The following is a 20,252-nucleotide window of genomic DNA, read 5'->3' on the forward strand; positions in this document are numbered from 1 at the left end:
AAGATGTAGCTACCACTCTGCTAAAATTATTATCTTTGTTAATTAAAACAACACAGAACTCCATTAGGAAACATACCATTCTGGCACACTTTGGAAAAAATTCATTGCTGCTTTACAGTTTTTCATAGTGAGACTCACGAGAATTTTCTCCAGGGTAAGATGAGGAAAATTACTATGAAGTAAAAAATAGAGATCTTTACTTAAAAGACCAAAAGCCATTTAAAGCATTCTTTAAACTTAAACGCCCACACTTAACTAAAAATATTGATCTCTAAAATGTGGACCCCAAATTAAAACTGTTTCCATCTGTACTAAATTTCTTAACAACTGAAAAAGTACTTAAGGAACATAAATTTTATGTTACTATCATTTTCAACACTTCTAGATGTAGGGTCATATTCAATTTTCAAAGAGCCTAAACAACTATGAAATTCAAGTCAAATCACTAGGATCCAGAGGAACTCCTTCAATCACTCAGTTCCAATTACTGACTGAGGACAGGTTAAGTGGGCAAGTTGCTCCCCATTTTAGTGCTTAAGTCCCAGTTTGTCTTTTTAATTTCTTTCCCTCATTAATTTAACATATTTAGCCCAGAAAGCATTCTCCTTATGATTCCACGATATAACCTGAGTGGATATATGTTCAGATGGACCTATTTAGGGACAATCATCACCATGTAACTCTCACTGTCTAGGCAGTGAGAGAAAAAAAAGTAAAAGAACTTGGGCAAAGATTCAGGTACAAAGACACAGAACACTATGAAACAAAAGGACTGTTTAATAGTTAGGACTAATTCTGGAAAATTCTAGAAGATGACTGCAAAATAAAGCCATCTAGTATCAAATAAGAAATGGAGAGCACCTTACAAAATAAATTTAAAAAGCAGCAGCATGCTAAGGAACTCAAATTACCTGCAAAGAATTGGAGGTAGTTCTGTACTGTCTTCAAAGTCATCCTCTAACTGACAGAATAAGAGCCATTTCATTATCAATTCCTTTAAAGAATTTCTGCTTACATCACATATATTTTTCTCAATTCCTATTGTTACTGATTCTGGAACTACACAGATTGTCAGTGCCAAAGTCAAACAGCATACTGCGGGACTGTCGCAAAACAAAAGACAATTAATATTAAAAGTAAACTTTTTGCATAGAATACAAACTATGGTTACCAAAGGGAAAAGGAGGTGGGAGAGGGATAATTAAGAATTTGGGATTATCAGACATAAATTACTATGTGTAAAATAGATATACAACAAGGTCCTACTGTATACACAAGGAACTATATTCAATATTCTGTAATAAACCATAAGAAAAGAATATGAAACAAAATATACATATACACACTCACACACACACACACACACACATATAGAAAAAACTGAATCACTTTGCTTATATACCAGAAACTAACACAATACTGTAAATCAACTATACTTCAATTTTAAAACACTTAGGCTCTTAGAGGGACAGAGACCATGTGTATCTTTTTACTACTCTGTGGTCAATTTTTAGGACATGTGCTGGCACACGGTAGATATATAAACTTCTATGGACTAAATGAGCACAAAAAATCCAACTACATTTGAGAAAATTCTTGACTTAGTACTATCTTATTGTAACAGTATGCAATACTAAGAGAAATAAAGTTTATTCTATTTATGAGCAAACAGATAATTGCTAATTACAAATAAAAGAAATTTAAATACTTCATCTTTAAAACTGGGCTTAGTAATCTCTTCATATTTCAAACTTACTTATTAAGACTTCCTTAACAAACAAAAGAATCTGAAACAGAATTTAACATATTTTTAACTGAAGTTAGAAATTACAAAAATCAGGAAATATATATGCTGCAAAATATAATTAATAGACAACTTACCATGAAGGTCTACAGGCTGACCCAGTAAATAACTTCCAGAATTCTCTGTCAACCTCAACTAAACTGCCTTGAATTATGGCTCCAAGTAAGCCGAAGTTTTCAGTTTGTATTTGTTCAGAACTTATACCACGAAAAGTAATAGACCAAATTTTAATCCAGATTTTCAATAAATCTGACTTTTGTGAGCTTTCTAGGTTTGATCTCTTGCCTTGACACAATGCAACTTCCATAAGACATCGTAACACATATGGTGTGCGTTCCCCACGTCGCTGTTGAGGTAAAAGCTGGTATAGTATCATTAGTAATGGTGACAACTCACAGTTAGGTAAACTTGCAGGATATTTTGATATTAATTGAGTTGCGATTTGTAACCTAAAAAAAAAGTACAAATAATTTGAAAATTATTCTACTCCATTAAGATGCCAAAGGAAAATAAATATAGACATAGTACTCATACAATATCCTAATTAGAACATTGTCATCATCATTTTCCAGACTACCCTCAAAATAAACTGGCTGTTAGTAATTATTTGGTCCTACTTCCTAAAGTGGCAAGAAGATTGACAGCATTTTGGCTAGCTGGGTAAGCTATCATATTTTGCTTACAAATAACTAAATTTGCTTATAAATAACTAAATTACCAATATTCTACTTCTTACTGCACACTTCCCTGCCCTTCAGCCACCAACAATATACCTTGAGAACAAAAACCAAAAAAAAATGTTTCCCCCGACATTAATTCAGTTAATTCAGTAAGTATTTGCTGCGAGTGCCCTAGAATGTGTGCGACTCAAGAATAGAAACTGCAACTTATTCACTCTCTACCCCTTATGCCTGGCACATAGTAGGTGTTCAATAAATGACCTCACTAAATGGATAAATTAAAGAATATGAAATAGGTACCATCAACTATAGGAAATAAACAAGAATTTAGCAGTAAGTATCAAAATCAATATATATATCCCCCCCAATAACTCAACTATATTTAAACATTACATTGACATGGGAAAAAATCATAGAACATTATTCATAAAAGTATGACTAGTCTATGAATTGTTCTGTTATGTAACTGTTCTTAGGCAAGCTGCTCAACCTTTTTCAGTTGCAGTTTTCTTTTTGGTAAAGCAAAAAAGGCTGAACTGTAAGAATTCTACAGATTCCTTCTAGACCTAAAACTTTGTGATTTCACAGAATTCCACAATTTATATAATTACTTAAATAACTGTGAATGCTATATAAGACTAAAGAACAGAGCAAATAATAAAAAGTGCCTTTAATATGGCATAAGGTTCAAATTACTCTCCAAATTCTGAATGCTATCTTTAATTTCTTCCTAATTTAATTATATTAGAAGGTACTATGCATGGTAAAATCTCTTTGTGTTGAGGTATAGAACTCAGTGAATTCCAAGAGGCACACTGTACAGATTGCCCACCAATCAGGCATTTCTCCCTTCCTTCTTACTATGGGAATAGGCATAGGAAAGGTGCATATGCATAGGGAATATGCATAGGAAAGGCCCTAGTTCTGGCCTCAGGAGATAGTCATGAAGGTGGTTATCTGAGCAGGTCCTGGTTATCTCAGCAGGTGGTTATCTCAGCATGACATTCCCCTTTAGTCAGTAACTGCTTTGGGTGTGGCCAAGTGTGACCTAGTTCTGGCTAGGCCAATGAGGTAAAGGAACCTACTGGAGGTCTTGTGAGAAAAATTAATGAGACTAAAATGATACTGAAAGAGAAAAAAAGAACACTTACCAAGGTACAATATCAAAATCATTCTGTGACTTCTGAAGGTGATCTTTTATTACTTCCCAGCCTAATTCTATCTTCCTCTTTTTGCAAGGTACACTGTAATCAGTAAGTTCTCTTTGTGTGGTTGTGTAAGACTGAGAAATCTCCAAAGATCTGGAATCTTCATTAAAAACCTGAAAAATAACAAAGGAAAATACATTTAATATTGCTATTATTTCTAATAGTTCAATAGAAAAAAATGTTCCTCTTCAGCTGACAATAAGGTTAGTCATAACGAGTAACAAATTACTGAAATATATGGATATGACATATAGAAATAAACATTTTGCAGATAATAATGGCTGTCTAGAAAGCAGACATTACCAAGTAAAATATTAGCTATACTGTGTGGGAAAATTTACTGAAAGCACCAAAACATCTAAAAGTAAAGAAAAAATTCCAATTTTCAAAAGGATTAAATCATAAATTTAGTGTTAAGAAAATATTTGACAAGTGAAATCATCCTTGCATGGTATCCAAATCTCTAGGGAAAATCTTTACTTAAGAAACATTAAGGCTCAATTTCATTTATTTCTGCTCTAATTTTTACGAATTCTTTCTTTCTACTAACTGGGTTTTGTTTGTTCTTTCTCTACCTCCTTTAGGTATAAGGTTAGGCTATTTATTTGAGATTTTTCTTATTTTCTGAAGTAAGCTTGTTTGCTATAAACTTAGATGTGTCTCATAGGTTTTATTTGTTTTTATTATTTTTTAAATATATACATTTTATTGAAGTATAGTTGACTTAACAATGTTTTCAGTTATACAAATACACATATATTATTTTGAAATTACTTTCCATCATAGGTTATTACAAGATATTAACTATAGTTCCTTATGCTATACAGTGAACCTTTCTTGCTTGCTACATATGTACTTTTTAATTACAAATCTACCATTCTATTTATATTAAGTCAAACAAATGGAATCAAAATTTCACAATTTTTTTAGTCAGGCAAAGATGCATGTTTTTAAATTTTTATATTTATAAATATTTAAAAGTATATATATTAGATAATATATTATAAATATTCATGTGTGTGTATATATATATATACACACACACAAAAGTTTTTCTACTACATTGATAAAGGCTTCAGAAAGAACATAAAAAAAGAGGAGTTGGAGAATATAAACTAAAGGAAACGGGAACAGTGATTATGAAATAGAAAAAGTGAAACAAACTAGATAAAAGTAAAAGATCATTGAATAGTCCAGTTGCTTTTAAACATGACTGCTCTTATAAACTTATTTGGAGCTCTGGAGGAAAAAAAGATACATCTGAGCACTTGTAGTTTTCAAAATATTTGAAGATAATTCTGATATGCAACTGGATTTTAAAAAGAAATACCAGGTTTTTCTACTAGATCCTAGTTTTGATAATACAGAATTCTATTACTTTTCTATGGACCAATCATGATACAATGGTATTAAGTGAGTAATAGTTACATAATCACAATAGTAAAAGATGTTTATCAGTTTTCACAATTAATAGTGAAGTCGCTCAGTCGTGTCCGACTCTTTGCAACCCCATGGACTGTAGCCTACCAGGCTCCTCTGTCCATGGGATTTTCCAGGCAATAGTCCTGGAGTGGATTGCCATTTCCTTCTCCAGGGGATCTTCCCAACCCAGAGATTGAACCCAGGTCTCCCACATTGTAAACAGGCACTTTATCATCTGAGCCACCAGGGAAGTCTTCACAATTAATAGCCAGACATAAAATATAAGATAATTACAATTGCAAGTGCTAAAGGGAACATGATTAACTTAACAATATAAAATAATTACATACAATTTGCGGGGGGTCAAGCAGAGATAAGTAGAAGGGCATACATGCACATGCTTTCATCCACTGAGTCAGTCTGTATCTTTTGGTTGATGTATTTAATCCATTTACATTTAAGATAATTATCAACAGAAGAACCTGGCAGGTTACAGTCCATGGGGTGGCAAGAGTCGGACATGACTTAGCAACTAAACCACCACCACCATCACCACCACCATCACCACCACCATCAATATGTATGATCCTATTACCGTTTTCTTAATTGTTTGGGGTTTATTTTCTGTAGGTCTTTTCTTTCTCTTGTGTTTCCTGCATAGAGATATTCCTTTAGCATTTGTTGTAAAGCTAGTTTGGAGGTGCTGAGTTCTCTTGGCTTATGTGTGTCTGGAAAGCTTTTGATATCACCATAATATGTGAAGGAGAGTCATGCTGCGTAGAGTATTCTTGGTTGTTAGGTTCTTTCCTTTCTTCCCTTTCGTCATCATACCATTCCCTTCAGGCTTGTAGAGTTTTTATTGAGAAATCAGTTGATAGCCTGATGGGAGTTCCTTGTATGTTATTTGCTGTTTTCCCTTGTTGCTTTTAGTATTTTATCTCTGCCTTTAATTTTTGTCAGTTTGATTACTGTCTCGGTGTGTTCCTCCTTGGTTATCCTTCCTGGGACTCTCTGTGCTTCCTGGACTTGGTTGACTATTTCCTTTCCCATGTTCAGGAAGTGTTCAGCTATTATCTCTTCAAATATTTTCTCAGGTCCTTTCTCTCTCTCTCTGTTCTCCTTTTGGGACCCCTATAATATGAATGTTGGTGCACTTAATGTTTTCCAAGAGGACTCTTAGGCTGTCTTCATTTCTTTTGATTTTTCCCCTTATCTTCTGTTCTGTGGCATTGATTTCCACCATTCTGTCCTCCAGGACATTTATCCATTCTTCTGCCTCAGTTATTCTGCTCTTGATTCCTTCTAGTGTATTATTCATTTCTATTTGTTCTTTAGCTCTTCTAGGTCTTTGGTAAACATTTCTCCCATCTTCTTAATCTTTTCTTCCATTCTTTTCCAGAGATCCTAGATCATCTTCACTATCATTATTCCAAATTCTTTTTCTGGAAGGTTGCCTATCTCCCATCCGTTTAGTTGTTTTTCAGGGATTTTATCTTGTCCCTAATTCTCAGACATAACTTTCTGCTTTTCCATCATGATTAACTTTCTGTAAAATGGTTTTTGTTTTAGCTGCTGTGAGACTGTGCTTCTTGCTTCTTCTGTCTGCCCTCTGATGGATGAAGCTAAGAGGCTTGTGTAAACTTCCTGATGAGAGGGACTGGTGATGGGAAAAACTGGGTCTTGCTCTTGTGGGCAAGGCCTTGCTCAGTAAAGCTTTAATCCAATTATCTGCTGATGAGTGGGGCTGCATTCCCTACTGGTAGTTGCTCGCCTGAGGCAAGCCAGTCTTAGGGTCTATGGGCCCTATGGTAGGGTCAATGGTGAACTCCAAGAGGGTTTATGCCAAGGTGGAACGTTCCAGTGCCCCTGTCCCTGTAGTGAGTCCCTGCCAACCCACAAAGCCCTCCAACACCATCAGGTAGTTTTGGTTCAGTCTCCTATGGGGTCACTGCTCCACTCCTACGGATCTTGGTGAGCACAAAATTTTGTTTGTGCCCTCCAAGACTGGAGTCTCTGTTTCCTCATTCCTTTGGAAGGCCTATAATCAAATCCTGCTGGCCCTCAAGCCCAGATTTGCTGGGAATTCCCAGTCCCTTTGTCGGACCCCTATGCTGGGAAGCCTGAGTTGTGGTTCAGAACCTTCACAACAGTGCAAGAACAACTTTGGTTTTACTGTTCTCCAGTCTGGGTGACCCACCCAGCACATGTGGGATTTGATTTTACCATGATTGCACCCCACCTACTGTCTTGCTGGGGCTTCTTCTGTGTCTTTAGACATGAGATATCTTTTCTTGGAGGGTTCCAGCATACTCCTATCAATGGTTGTTCAATACTTAGTTGTAATTTTGGTGCTCTCACAGGAGGAGTTGCGTGCATGTACTTCTACTCTACCATCTTGAACTGGAAGCCCAGTTTTATTTTTATTTTATTTTATTTATTTATTTTTGGCTGAGCTGGGTCTTTGTTACTATGCCTAGGCTTTCTGTAGTGATGGCAACCAGGGGCTACTCTCTAGTTGAGGTGTCAGAGCTTCTTCTAGTTGAGGTGTCAGAGCTTCTTATGGTGGTGACTTTTCATATTGAAAAGCATGGGCTCTAGAGTGCATGGGCTTCAGTAGTTGCAATGTGTGGGTTCAGTTGTTTTAGCCAATGGGCTTAGTTGCCCCAAGGCATGTAGTATCTTCCTGGACCAGAGATCAAACCTGTGACCCCTGCACTGGCAGGTGGATTCATAACCACCTTAACTGGACCACCAGGAAAGTCCTCCAACAGGTTTTAGATAAATGAAATAGAGACTAAAAAAAATAATAGAAAACATCATTGAAACTAAAAGATGGTTCTTGAAAAAATAAAATTGATAAAACTTTAGCCAGACTCATAAAGAAAAAAAAGGGAGAGGGCCCAAATCAGTATAATCAGAAATTAAAAAGAAGTTACAGCTAACACCACAGAAATGCAAAGGATCATTAGAGACTACTATAGGCAACTATATGCCAATAAAATGGACAACCTAGAAAAAACAAATTCTTAGAAAGGTACAATCTCCCAAGACAGAACTGGGAAGAAACAGAAAATGTGAACAGACCAATAAATAGCAATGAAACTGAATCAGTAATTTTTAAAGCTCCTAACAAGCAAAAGTCCAGCAACAGATGCCTTAACAAGTGAATTCTATAACATTTACAGACTTAACACCTATCCTGAAACTATTTCAAAAAACCGTGGAGCCACGAACAATTCTGAACACATTCTGTGAGGCCAGCATCACCCTGATACCAAAACCAGACAAATATATCATAAAAAAGAAAACTACAGACCAATATTACTAATGAACAGATGCAAAAATCCACAACAAAATACTAGTAAAAAAAAAATCCAACAATAGGTTAAAAAGATCATACCCTATGACCAAGTAGGATTTATCCCAGAAATTTAAGAATTTCTCAATATTTGAAACGAGTTGCCAGTCCAGGTTCGATGCACGATACTGGATGCTTGGGGCTAGTGCACTGGGACGACCCAGAGGGATGGTATGGGGAGGGAGGAGGGAGGAGGGTTCAGGATGGGGAACACATGTATACCTGTGGCGGATTCATTTTGATATTTGGCAAAACTAATACAATTATGTAAAGTTTAAAAATAAAATAAAATTAAAAAAAAAAAAAAGAAAAAGAAAATCAGTAATATATTATACCACATTAACAAGGTGAAAAATAAAAACCATATGATCATCTCAATAGATAGAATATAAAAAAACTTTTGATAAAACTCAACATCATTTATAATGAAAACTTCCTAGAAAGCAGACATAGAGGAAACACATGGTGAAAAGCTGAAAGCATTCCTCTGAGATCAGGAAAAGAAAAGAATGTCTACTTTCACCACTTTTATATAACATGACTTTGAAAGTCCTAGCCATGGCAATCAGAAAAAAAAAAAGGAATCTAAATTGGAAAGGAAGAAGTAAAACTGTCACTGTTTTTGTGGATGACAGGATACTATATATAGAAAATCCTAAAGATGTCACCAGAAAAACTACAAGAGTTCATCAATGAACTGGGTAAAGATGTAGGATATAAAAAGAATATACAGAAATCTGTTACAATTTTATACGCTAATAACAAACTACCAGAAAGTGAAATTAAGGAACAATCCCATTTACCACTGCCTTAGAAAGAATAAAATACCTAGGAATAAACCTTTTGCCTACAGGAGGCAAAAAGCCTGTCCTCAGAAAACTGTAAGACTGATAAAAGAAACTAAACACAACACAAACAGACAGAAAGATATGCTGTATTCTTGGATTGGAGAAATCAATATTATTAAAATGACCATATTACCCAAGGCAATCTATAGATTCAACACCGCCGCCGCCACCGCCACCGTCAAGTCGCTTCAGTCGTATCCGACTCTGTGTGACCCCATAGACGGCAGCCCACCAGGCTCCCCCATCCCTGGGATTCTCCAAGCAAGAACATTGGAGTGGGTTGCCATTGCCTTCTCCAATGCATGAAAGTAAAAAGTGAAAGTGAAGTCGCTCAGTCGTGTCCGACTCTTAGCGACCCCATGGACTGCAGCCTACCAGGCTCCTCCGTCTATGGGATTTTTCAGGCAAGAGTACTGGAGTGGGGTGCCATTGCCTTCTCCGTAGATTCAACACGATCCTTATCAAAATGCCAATGATGGACTTCCCTGGTAGTCCAGGGATTAGGACTCCATATTTCCACAGCAGGGGTTGGGGGCCGGAGCGGGGAATGGGTTCAATCCCTGATTGGGGAACTAAGATCCTGCATGCTGTCTGTGGCCAAAATAAAATGACACTAATGATATTTTTCCCAGAACCAGAACAAATAACTTTAAAATTTGCATGGAAACACAAAAGTCCCCAAATAGCCAAAATAGTCTTGAGAAAAAAGGACAGAGCTGGAGGAATCACACTCCCTGCCCTCAGACCATACAGACTACAAAGGTTGATAATCAAGAGTATGGAACTGGCACAAAAACAGACACATAGATCACTGGAACAGTGTATAGTCCAGAAATAAACCCTTGTACTTATGGTCAGTTAATCTATGACAAAGGAGACAAGAATATACAATGGAGAAAAGACAGTCTCTTCAATGAGTGGTGCTGGGGAAACTGGACAGCTACATGTAAAAGAATCAAATTAGAACATTCTCCAACACCATATTAAAAAAAAAAAGTTGGATTAAATACCTAAAAGACTGAATACTAAAAAACTCCTAGAGGAAAAGATAGGCGGAACACCCTTTGATATAAATCATAGCAATACTTTTTTTTGATCTGTCTCTTAAAGAAAAGGAAATAAAAACAAAATAAACAAATGAGACCTAATTAAACACACAAGTTTTGAACACCAAAGAAAAGTACCCACAAAACAAAAATACAGCCTACTGAACGGGAGAAAATGTTAGCAAGTGATATGACCAGTAATGGGTTAATATCCAACATATATAAACAACTCATACAACTTATCAAACAAACAAACAACCTGATTAAAAAATGGGCAGAAGGGGAAATTCCCTGGTGGTACAGTGGATAGGAATCTGCTTGCCAATGCAGGAGGCATGGGTTCGATCCCTAGTCTGGGAAGATTCCACATGCCACAGAGCAACTAAGGCCTTGCTCCACAACTCACTGAGCTTGTGTGCTGCAACTACTGAAACCCATGCACCTAGAGTCCATACTCCGTGACAAGAGAAGCCACCACAGTGACAAGCCAGTGTACTGCAATGAAGAGTAGCCCCTGCTCACCACAACCAGAGAAAGCCCATGTGTAGCAACAAAGACCCAGTGCAACCAAAAATAAAATAAATAAATAGTAAGTTTTTAAAAATAGGCAGAAGACTTGAACAGATATTTTTTTAAAGAGGAAATGCAGATGACCAACAGGAAGAAGAAAAGATGCTCAACATTGCTAATTATCAGGGAAATGCAAATCAAAACCATATCACCTCATCGCTGTCACAATGTTTATCATGGTTATCATCAAAAAGAACACAAATAACAAATGCTGGCAAGGACATGGGGAAAAGGGATCCCTTTTACACTGCTGGTGGGATGTAAATTGGGGCAGCTAATGTGGAAAACAGTTTGATGGTTACTCAAAAGACTAAAATCAGAATTACCCTATAACCCAGTAAAATTCTCCTGGGTATGTAGCTGTAAAAAACAAAAGTACTAATTTGAAAACATATATGCAACCAACGTTTACAGCAGCATTACTTACAACTGAAAGATATGCAAGCAACTTCAGTGTCCATCAAGAAATGAATGGATACACACCCACACACACAAAAGAATACTACTCAGTCATTAAAAAAGAAAGGTCTGCCATTTGCAGCAACACAGATAGACTTGGAAGGCATTTAAATGAAACAAGTCAGAGAAAGACAATATTGTATGATATCAAGTACATGTGGACTCTAAAGACACAACAAACTAATGAATATAATAAAAAAGCTGCAGATGCACAGATACAGAGAACAAACTAGTGGTTACAAGTAGGGTGTCTTAGTTACTCAGTCGTGTCCAACTCTTTGTAACCTCATGGACTGTAGCCCACCAGGCTCCTCTGTCCATAGAATTCTCCAGGCAAGAATACTGCAGTGGGCAGCCATTCCCTTCTCCAGGGGATCTTCCCAACTCAGGGACTGAACCCACGTTTCCTGCATTGTGGGAAGATTCTTTACCTTCTGAGCCACCAGGGAAGAGGTGTACAAACTACTGAGTGGGAGTTTGTAAGGACATATTATACAACACAGGAAATACCGCTAATATTGTGTAGTAACTTTAAATGGAATATAACCTTTAAAAATTGCATTGAAAATAAAAAATTTTTTAAAATTCTTCTACAGAGAAAAAAAACAAACACTAAGCCATCACCTGATGAGCTGGTAAACAAAATGTAATATATCCTTACAACTGAATATTATTCAGTCATAAAGAATGAGATACTGATTCATGGTACAACATAGAAGAACCTTGAATATATTATGCTTAGTGAAAGAAGCCAGACACAAAAGACTGCACATTATATGATTCCATTTATACGAAATGACCAAAACAGGCAAATCGACAGAGGCAGAAAGTAGATTAGTGGCTGGCTGCTAGGAACTGGAAGAAGCAGGGAATTGAAACTGACTGCTAATAGGCACAAAGTTTATTTTGGCAGTGATGGAAAGGCTCTGGAATTAGTGGTGATGGCTGCACAACACAGTGAAAATGCTAAAAACCACTGAATTATATATACTATTTAAAATAATGAATTTTATGCCATATAATTTTTAAATCAGTAGGGAAAAAAAGAAACATATAGGGTTAGGATAACCTTATTTCCTATAGATAACTTTTTTAAGAATGGAAAAGTTCATCATCAGTTTTTACTAAGTTTATATTTGTAAGATAGTTATCTTGTAAGTTAGAAGAGCAATTCTAAATATTTATGGTGCTTTGAAAGGAATCAACACGTACAGAGTAATTTTATAAGCTTTTTACAGGCCTAATAAAAAGGAAAATGAATGGAAAATTTCAAAATGTGACAAGATCTACTATACCTGGTGACAAATATCTGCCATCAATTCAATCAAGTTTTCCTTAACAGCAATATTACGAGATCCTGAAGTGTATTTCCCTCTGCTTCCTATATTACTTATTTCATTAACTAACAAATCATACAGGTTGTGTAAAATACTTCTCCACTTTCTTGATTCATAAGCACCTGTAATATTAAAAAATAATTAAAATATAATCTATATATACAATCCATTTGTAGTGCCAACTTCCACAAAACCATTTTCAGGTAGAAACATTAGAAGACATCTGGTGCAGTCTATTTACTACTAATGGCTCCTCTGACTATATCCTTGACAAGCTCTACTTCCTAATGATGTCCACCTCACACTCAGTTAACTGTATATGCTTTGAAGAGAGAAGAAATAAAAGTTTGATTGAGATTTTGATTAAATTGGCTAGATAAAGTTTGATAAGAATATGGAAGAATTTAAAAAAACAATACAATTAGTACATCCCCTCTTTTATGAGAACCAGCTTCTCTGCAGGCCTTTGTTTAACAGAAAAACATTACCAATTTCTTCAACAAGTGTACAAATAACATGTTATCCAGACACCATATCGTCATCTCTCCTCTTTCCCTAGACTTACTCCAGTCAACTTATGTCTCTTAAAAATGCTTATTCTACAAAATCTCATGAGCATACCAGAATACTCACAATTCTGATCTAATAAGTATGAGGAACAAACAGTGGGGCTATTACTTTCCACAAACAAATAACCTATTTAAAACCTATTAATGAATTTAATTTAATCTATTTAAGAACTTAATATAATCTATTAATGTAGCCTAAAACTGTATTAGCATTTCTGACAGCCTTATCATCTGCCGATTTTCAATTCATCCTAAACATGCATTTAACTAAAACCCTAAACATATCACACCATGCCCTAATAAGCCTAATTTTCATTCTGGTAAGAGCTATATGAAAGATGAAAAACTGAGAAAAGTCACTATTCTTTGACCTATAGTCATTTCATGGGCTATAAATACATCTAACTATGTATACTAGAAGACCGCACAAAACACACACAGCTGATTGTGATAAAGTAAGGTCATTATACTAACCACGATGAACTGACTTAAAAGCTAGTATCAGCAAGAGTCAAAACATAGCCTAATCATGAGCGAACTCATTCAAGTCTGGTTCTACCCACTAAAATTCTTGTCTACTGAATGGAACTACACCATCCAAGCAATACTCTCTTGGTGAAAGATTAACCTAAAGGAATGAAGGGAGGATAAGTCATTTATTTTCAGTTTTCCTAGCAAACAGAAGCCTGGAATAACTATGAGGTTTGAGGCAATATGTATTTATCTTCATTGGGAACTGACATCTAGCTGGTTCAGTCCATATTTATCTATTTTATTTTTCTAATAAAAGCAATACATATGTAGATAAACAAGATCTTGCCTTCTCTGTGTCACACCTCTTAGCGCCTAATTATTACTACATAATCACCTCCTAGAGGAAACAGTGTCTCATCTTTGTACTCCTCATAAAATGCAGAACTGTACTAAACAAATGGCAATGCATGATATGATTTGCTACCACAGTTTCAATTTTTTTCTAAGAAAGTGAAAGATATCCTCATGACTAAGTATATTACCATGCATAACAATCCAGAGGAAGGTCATAACCTCCTGATCATACAGATTTCATACTTAACCCTTTGTATATCAATGAAAAAACAAATTCAAAATAGGAAAAAACTTTCTTTATACCTTTATCTTGAGTTTTGGCTCCCTTTGGATGATGAATATAAATTTGTAGCTGAAATAATTCAATAATTACTTCTTTTAAGGAATTATTAAGTCTCTGTTGAGTCCAAATATAAAGTAAGGTAGGAAGAATTTCATCTCCTAATTCACATACTCGAATTCGAAAGTTAACAGACAAAGTCTTGAGAAAGATAATAAATGCTGCTAAGATATGATTTAGACCTGCAGGGCTCTTTTCTTGGCTGTAACATAAAATAAAAAGACTTAATACAACAGGGGAAAATGCACAAACTGAAGACAGTTATGAAGTTGCACACTGAAAGAAAAAATTTGACATCCAAATAATCTTACTTTCAGACTTGTTCAGGAAAAAATAAAATAAAATAAAATCATAGCAGTATTGCATAGCAACAGCAAAAAACAGTTCTTAATTGGCACTAAGAGATCTGTTCTCTCTCCCTACTGCTAAAGCACTGTCTAAAAATAAACTAATCCATAATACCTACCACTTACAAAATAGTTCACATTATAAATTGGGTAATGCAGCACAATAAGATGTTGATATTTCCAAAACACATCCCCAATTCATTTTATTCTTAGCGCATTATACTTATCCTCGAAAATGGGGAAAATAAAAATACTTAGAGGCCATAAAGCTTTCCCTGTTATTAAAAAAGCAAGACATCTCCCCACTCAAGAACATTATTTCACGTTCTGCATACTAAATATTCAGGAAGTACTGGACCTAACACTTTCTTAGGGAATCCACTAGTTCTACTATAACAGGTCCAACGCTTTCTTAAGATTGGTAAAAAACTGTAGTCACTGAATATAAAACACAGTCTTGTAAAAAGGATCAGATGGATTTCCAATACAAAACAAAAATAGATCAGATTACCGTGCCTGGTGAATAGCCTTAGAAAAAAAATCCAAAAATTTGGGATTTAATCCATCGGTCTGTGAACAGCATCCTTTGGTCACAACTTGAATTATTCTTGCCACCAAAACTCTATTAATGTCTTGTGAAGGTTTAAGATATAGACTGCAGTACACAGAGAACAATTCTTAAAAAAAAAAAAAAAAAAAAAGTATTAGTTATGTTTTTAAAAAGAAAACTATCAAAACATTTAATTAAATGCCACAATTCAAATTTCGGTAATCCCATAAACAAAACATTAAAAATTATACTAATTTATATTTAATACAGTTAAAGAATCCCATCAACATTTAACTTTATAAATTAAACTGTCTTCAATACAGGAACAGGGCTTCCCTGGTGGTTCAGTGGTAAAGACTCTGCCTGCCAGTGCAGGAGACACAGGTTTGATCCCTGGACCAGGAAGATCCCACGTGCTGCAGAGCAGCTAAGCCTATGTGCCACAACTACTGAGGCCCACATGCCTAGAACCTGTGCTCTGCAGCAAGAGGAGCCACCATGAAGAGAAGCCCAGGCACAGCAACTAAAAAGTAGTTCTGCTCACCACAACTAGAGAAAAGTCCCCCAGAGACAAGGACCCAGCACAACCAAAAATAAAGAAATAAAAATCATTAAAAAAAAAAAAGACAGGAACAACTATAGGCAGCAAAGTATGTGAACACCAGTTTAAGAGCCAGACCTCAGACTTAATTTCTCTATTCCTAAATTCCTTTGGCTAGGCCCAAGAAAGCACTTGAGACAGTGTGTTCTCCATAGTTTTATATTGTTCTATGCTAGTTGCCTAATAATGTGTATATAGTGTGTCAGGAAGTGTGAAAAGACTGAGACTTTACGCTATTTGCAATCTAACAAATTAAAATACCAGGGGACTTCCCAGTGGTCCAGTGGCTAAGACGCCACACTCCAAATGCAGGGGCCCAGGTTCGATCCCTGGTCAGGGAACTAGATCCCATATGCAACAACTAAAAAGATACTACGTGCTCCAACTAAAAAGATCCCACATGTCACAACTAAAAGATCCTACATGTCGCAATGAAGACAGAAGATCCCATGTGCCACAATTAAGACCTGGTGCAGTCTATGGGGTTGCGCAGAGTTGGACACGACTGAAGCGACTTAGCAGCAGCAGCAGCAGCAGTCAGATAAATGTAAAAAAAAAATTAGAATACCAGTTTTATGGATACTGACAGAAGACATGAGATTCCTAATCAGAGAAAAAGGACAATTTCTCACAGCAATGATGGGTATTCAGAGTAGCCAGAATGAATAGAGTAGCCCATGAGTAACCAGAATATCTTTATTTTTTTAAAAAATTTATTTTTGGCCGTGCTGCGTCTTCACTGATACGAGCAGTGGACACTCTCTTATTCCAGCGAGCGGGCTTCCCACTGAAGTAGCTTCTCTTAATGCAAAGCACAGGCCCTAGGGTGTGTGGGTTTCAGGAGTTGCAGCTCCCAGGCTCTAGAGCACCCACTCAGCAGTCGTGGTGCATGCGCTTAGCTGCTGTGTGGCATGTGGGATCCTCCCAGCTCAGAGATTGAACCCATGTCTCCTGCACTGGCAGGTTGATTCTTTACCACTGAGCCACCAGGGAAGTCCAAGAGTCACCTTTTTGTTTCTATAATTTTTCTTTATTGTTTTCTGTGTTCATTGATTTCTGTTATTCTGCTTGAAGTCTTTGGATTTTTCTTTTTCTAGTTCTTGAGATGGAATCTAAGGTATATATTGATATACTTGGAATTTAAGGTATATATTGATATACTTACATATATATACTTGATATATTTCTTCTTTTCTAATGTAGTCATTTAATGCTATAAATTGCTCTCTCAACATTGTCAACATTTGTGAGATGTGACTAAAGTAGTGTTTAGAGAAAAATATATTATATTAAATGCATGTACTGGGAAAAAAGCTCTTAAATTAATGATCTACATTTAAGAAACTAGAGAATGAAACCCAAAACAAACAGAAGGAACTAAAAATGTAAGATCAGAATCCGTAATCAAAGAGGCAATATCACAACAGAGCCTAAGCATTTTAGAAGGATAGTAAGACACTATTTAAGAACTTTACACTCATACTTTCAACAGCTTATATGAAATGGACAAATTCTTAAAGAAACAAATAATCAAATATCACTGAAATATATAACCTAAATATATTGCATCTATATTGCATAACCTAAATCTTACATCTATTAAAGAAACTGAGTTCATAGTTAAAAACCTTACAACAACCATGACCTTCAAATTCAATATATAAAATAGATAATACATCATGCCCTAGTAGGGTATATAGCAGGAACATAAGGTTGAGTCAACCTATGAAAAATTAATCAACATAACTCACTATTATCAATAAACTAAGACAAAAAGTTCTATGATTATCTCAATATATGCAGGAAAAAATTTAACCTAATTCAATAACCACTCATGATAAAAAACCATGAGCAACCAGAATAGAAGGGAATGTCCTCAGCCTGTATTAATAGCTAACATGCTAATGAGCAAACACTGAATTTTTCCACCTAAAACCAGGAACAGGACAAGAAAGGATGTCTGTTCTCACCACTCCTAATCAAAATCATATTGGAGGAAAAACTATTAAAACTCTTGGAAGAAAATAGAGGGGGAAAGTTTCATGACATTGGATTTGGAAGTGATTTCTTGGAAATGACCCCCAAAGCACAGGCAACGAAAGAAAAAATAGATAAACTGTATTCATCAAATCAAAACCTTTCGTGCATCAGAGGACACTATCATCAGAATTAAAGGCAATCCACAAAAGTCTGTATAGTCTAAGCTATGGTTTTTCCAGTGGTCATGTACAGATATGAAAGGTGGACGATAACAAAGGCTGAGGGCCGAAAAATTAATGCTTTCGAGTTGTGGTGATGGAGAAGCCTCTTGAGCGTCCCTTCTTCAGCAAGAAGGTCAAATCAGTCAATCCTAAAGGAAATCAAACCTGAATATTCATTTAAAGACTGATGCTGAAGCTGAAGCTCCAACAGCCTGCCACCTGATGTGAAGAACTGACTCATCGGAAAAGACCCTGATATTGGGAAGGACTGAAGACAGGAGGAGAAGGGGACGACAGAGGATGAGATGGTTGGATGGCATCACTGAGTCAACAGACATGAGTTTGAACAAACTTCACTCCAGGAGTGAAGGCCAGAGAAGCCTGGTATGCTGCAGTTCTTAGGGTTGCAAAGAGTTAGACGTGACTTAGTAACTAAACAACAAGGAATTGTTAGGGGAAGCACACTGACTGAAACCACCCACCCTGGCCAGACACCATAGCAACCATTTGCATGAGTTGTTTTATGAAGGAGGTCCTGGTAAGGAACACAGAGCTATTAAGCCACCACCAACTGGAAGAGTCCGTTGGAGAAGGGGACGACAGAGGATAAGATGGTTGGATGGCATCACCGACTCGATGGACATGAGTTTGAGCAAGCTCCAAGAGCTGGTGATGGACAGGAAAGCCTGGTGTGCTGCAGTTCATGGGGTCGCAAAGAGTTGGACATGACTGAACGACTGAACTGAACTGCAAGAGTTCAGGAAAGGTCAAAAGGTGACACCATGTGTCGAACCACCTCCCAGAATCCTTCTTGCTGACATCCATCTTGGATGAGCAATGCTTGTGCCACCAGGAAGGACTCTGAGTCAGAATGACTGGCCAAAGACAACCCAGAAACTAACCTCATCACCATAAACCCCAAGACTGTGAGCCACGTGGCAGAGCAGTTCTCCTGGGTTCCCTTACCCTGCTGCTTTCTGCCTGGGCACATCTTCCCAATTAAATATCTTGCTTTTTCAGCACATGTGTCTCCTTGGACAGTTCATTTCCAAGTGTTAAGATAAGAGCCCACTTTTGGGCCCTGGAAGGGGTCCCCCTTCCTGCAACAGAATGGGAGAAAATATTTCCAAACCATATATCCGATAAGGGATTAATATTCAAAGTATATAAAGAACTCCTACAATCCAACAACAGCCAACCTTATAAAGACTGGGCAAAATATTTGAATAGACTTTTGTCTAGAGATGATATACAAATGGCCAAATAAGCATATGAAAAGTTTGACATCACTAGTCATTAAAGAAATGTAAACCAAAATTACAATGAGATACCACTTCCCATATATTTACCTTACATTAGGAATGCTATTATCAAAAAAAAGAAAGAAAATGAAGTGCTGGTGAGGGTGTGGAGAAATTGGAACACTTGTCCATTGCTGGTGAATATATAAAATGGTGTAGCCCTTGTGGAAAACAGTATGGTGAGTAGTTAAAAAATTAAACATAGAATCACCACATGATGCAGCAATTTCACTTCTGAATATATACCCAAAAGAACTGAAAGCAAGGACTCAAAGAGCTATTTGTACACCCATGTTTATAATAGCATTATTCACAGAAGCCTAACATACAAACAACCCAAGTGTCCAATGACAGATGAATGGGTAAAGAAAATGTAGTATATATAAACAATGGAATATCATTAAGACTTTAAAAGGAAGAAAACTCTGATGAATGCTACAACATGTGAACGTTATGTTAAGTGAAATAAGTCATTCAGAAAAGGACAAATATTGTAGAATTTCATTTATAGGAGGTAGCTAGAATAGTCAAATTCAGAGACAGAAAGCAGAATAGTTGCCAAGAGCTGGAGGAGGAAGTAGGGCAGGTTCTTATTTAGTGGATACAGTTTCAGTCTGCTTCTGCTAAGTCGCTTCAGTCGTGTCGGACTCTGTGCAACCCCATAGACGGAAGCCCGCCAGGCTCCCCTGCCCCTGGGATTCTCCAGGCAAGAACACTGGAGTGGGTTGCCATTTCCTTCTCCAATGCATGAAAGTGAAAAAACAAAGTGAAGTCGCTCAGTCG

The 20,252-nt window shown here is 36.4% G+C and overlaps 1 protein-coding gene across 11 annotated transcripts in view; it reads right to left on the reverse strand.

The window, feature by feature from the left end:
* Positions 1 to 20,252, reverse strand: part of ATM (ATM serine/threonine kinase) — a 149,539-nt gene that overhangs the window by 109,436 nt on the left and 19,851 nt on the right. For all 11 annotated transcript variants that reach the window (XR_011467070.1, XM_070384262.1, XM_070384263.1 and 8 more), the window contains 7 exons: positions 15,328 to 15,493; positions 14,433 to 14,671; positions 12,691 to 12,854; positions 3,636 to 3,805; positions 1,882 to 2,253; positions 912 to 1,103; positions 77 to 172 (listed from right to left, as the gene is read on the reverse strand). Coding sequence is in view for 10 of the 11 variants with exons in the window: in XM_070384262.1 (XP_070240363.1) it covers positions 77 to 172; positions 912 to 1,103; positions 1,882 to 2,253; positions 3,636 to 3,805; positions 12,691 to 12,854; positions 14,433 to 14,671; positions 15,328 to 15,493 (1,399 nt within the window). In the remaining variant the exon portion in view is untranslated. The remainder of the gene's footprint in view (positions 1 to 76; positions 173 to 911; positions 1,104 to 1,881; positions 2,254 to 3,635; positions 3,806 to 12,690; positions 12,855 to 14,432; positions 14,672 to 15,327; positions 15,494 to 20,252) is intronic.

The sequence above is a fragment of the Bos mutus genome, chromosome 15 (genome assembly GCF_027580195.1).
Source record: "Bos mutus isolate GX-2022 chromosome 15, NWIPB_WYAK_1.1, whole genome shotgun sequence".
NCBI classification, from domain to species: Eukaryota; Metazoa; Chordata; class Mammalia; order Artiodactyla; family Bovidae; genus Bos; species Bos mutus.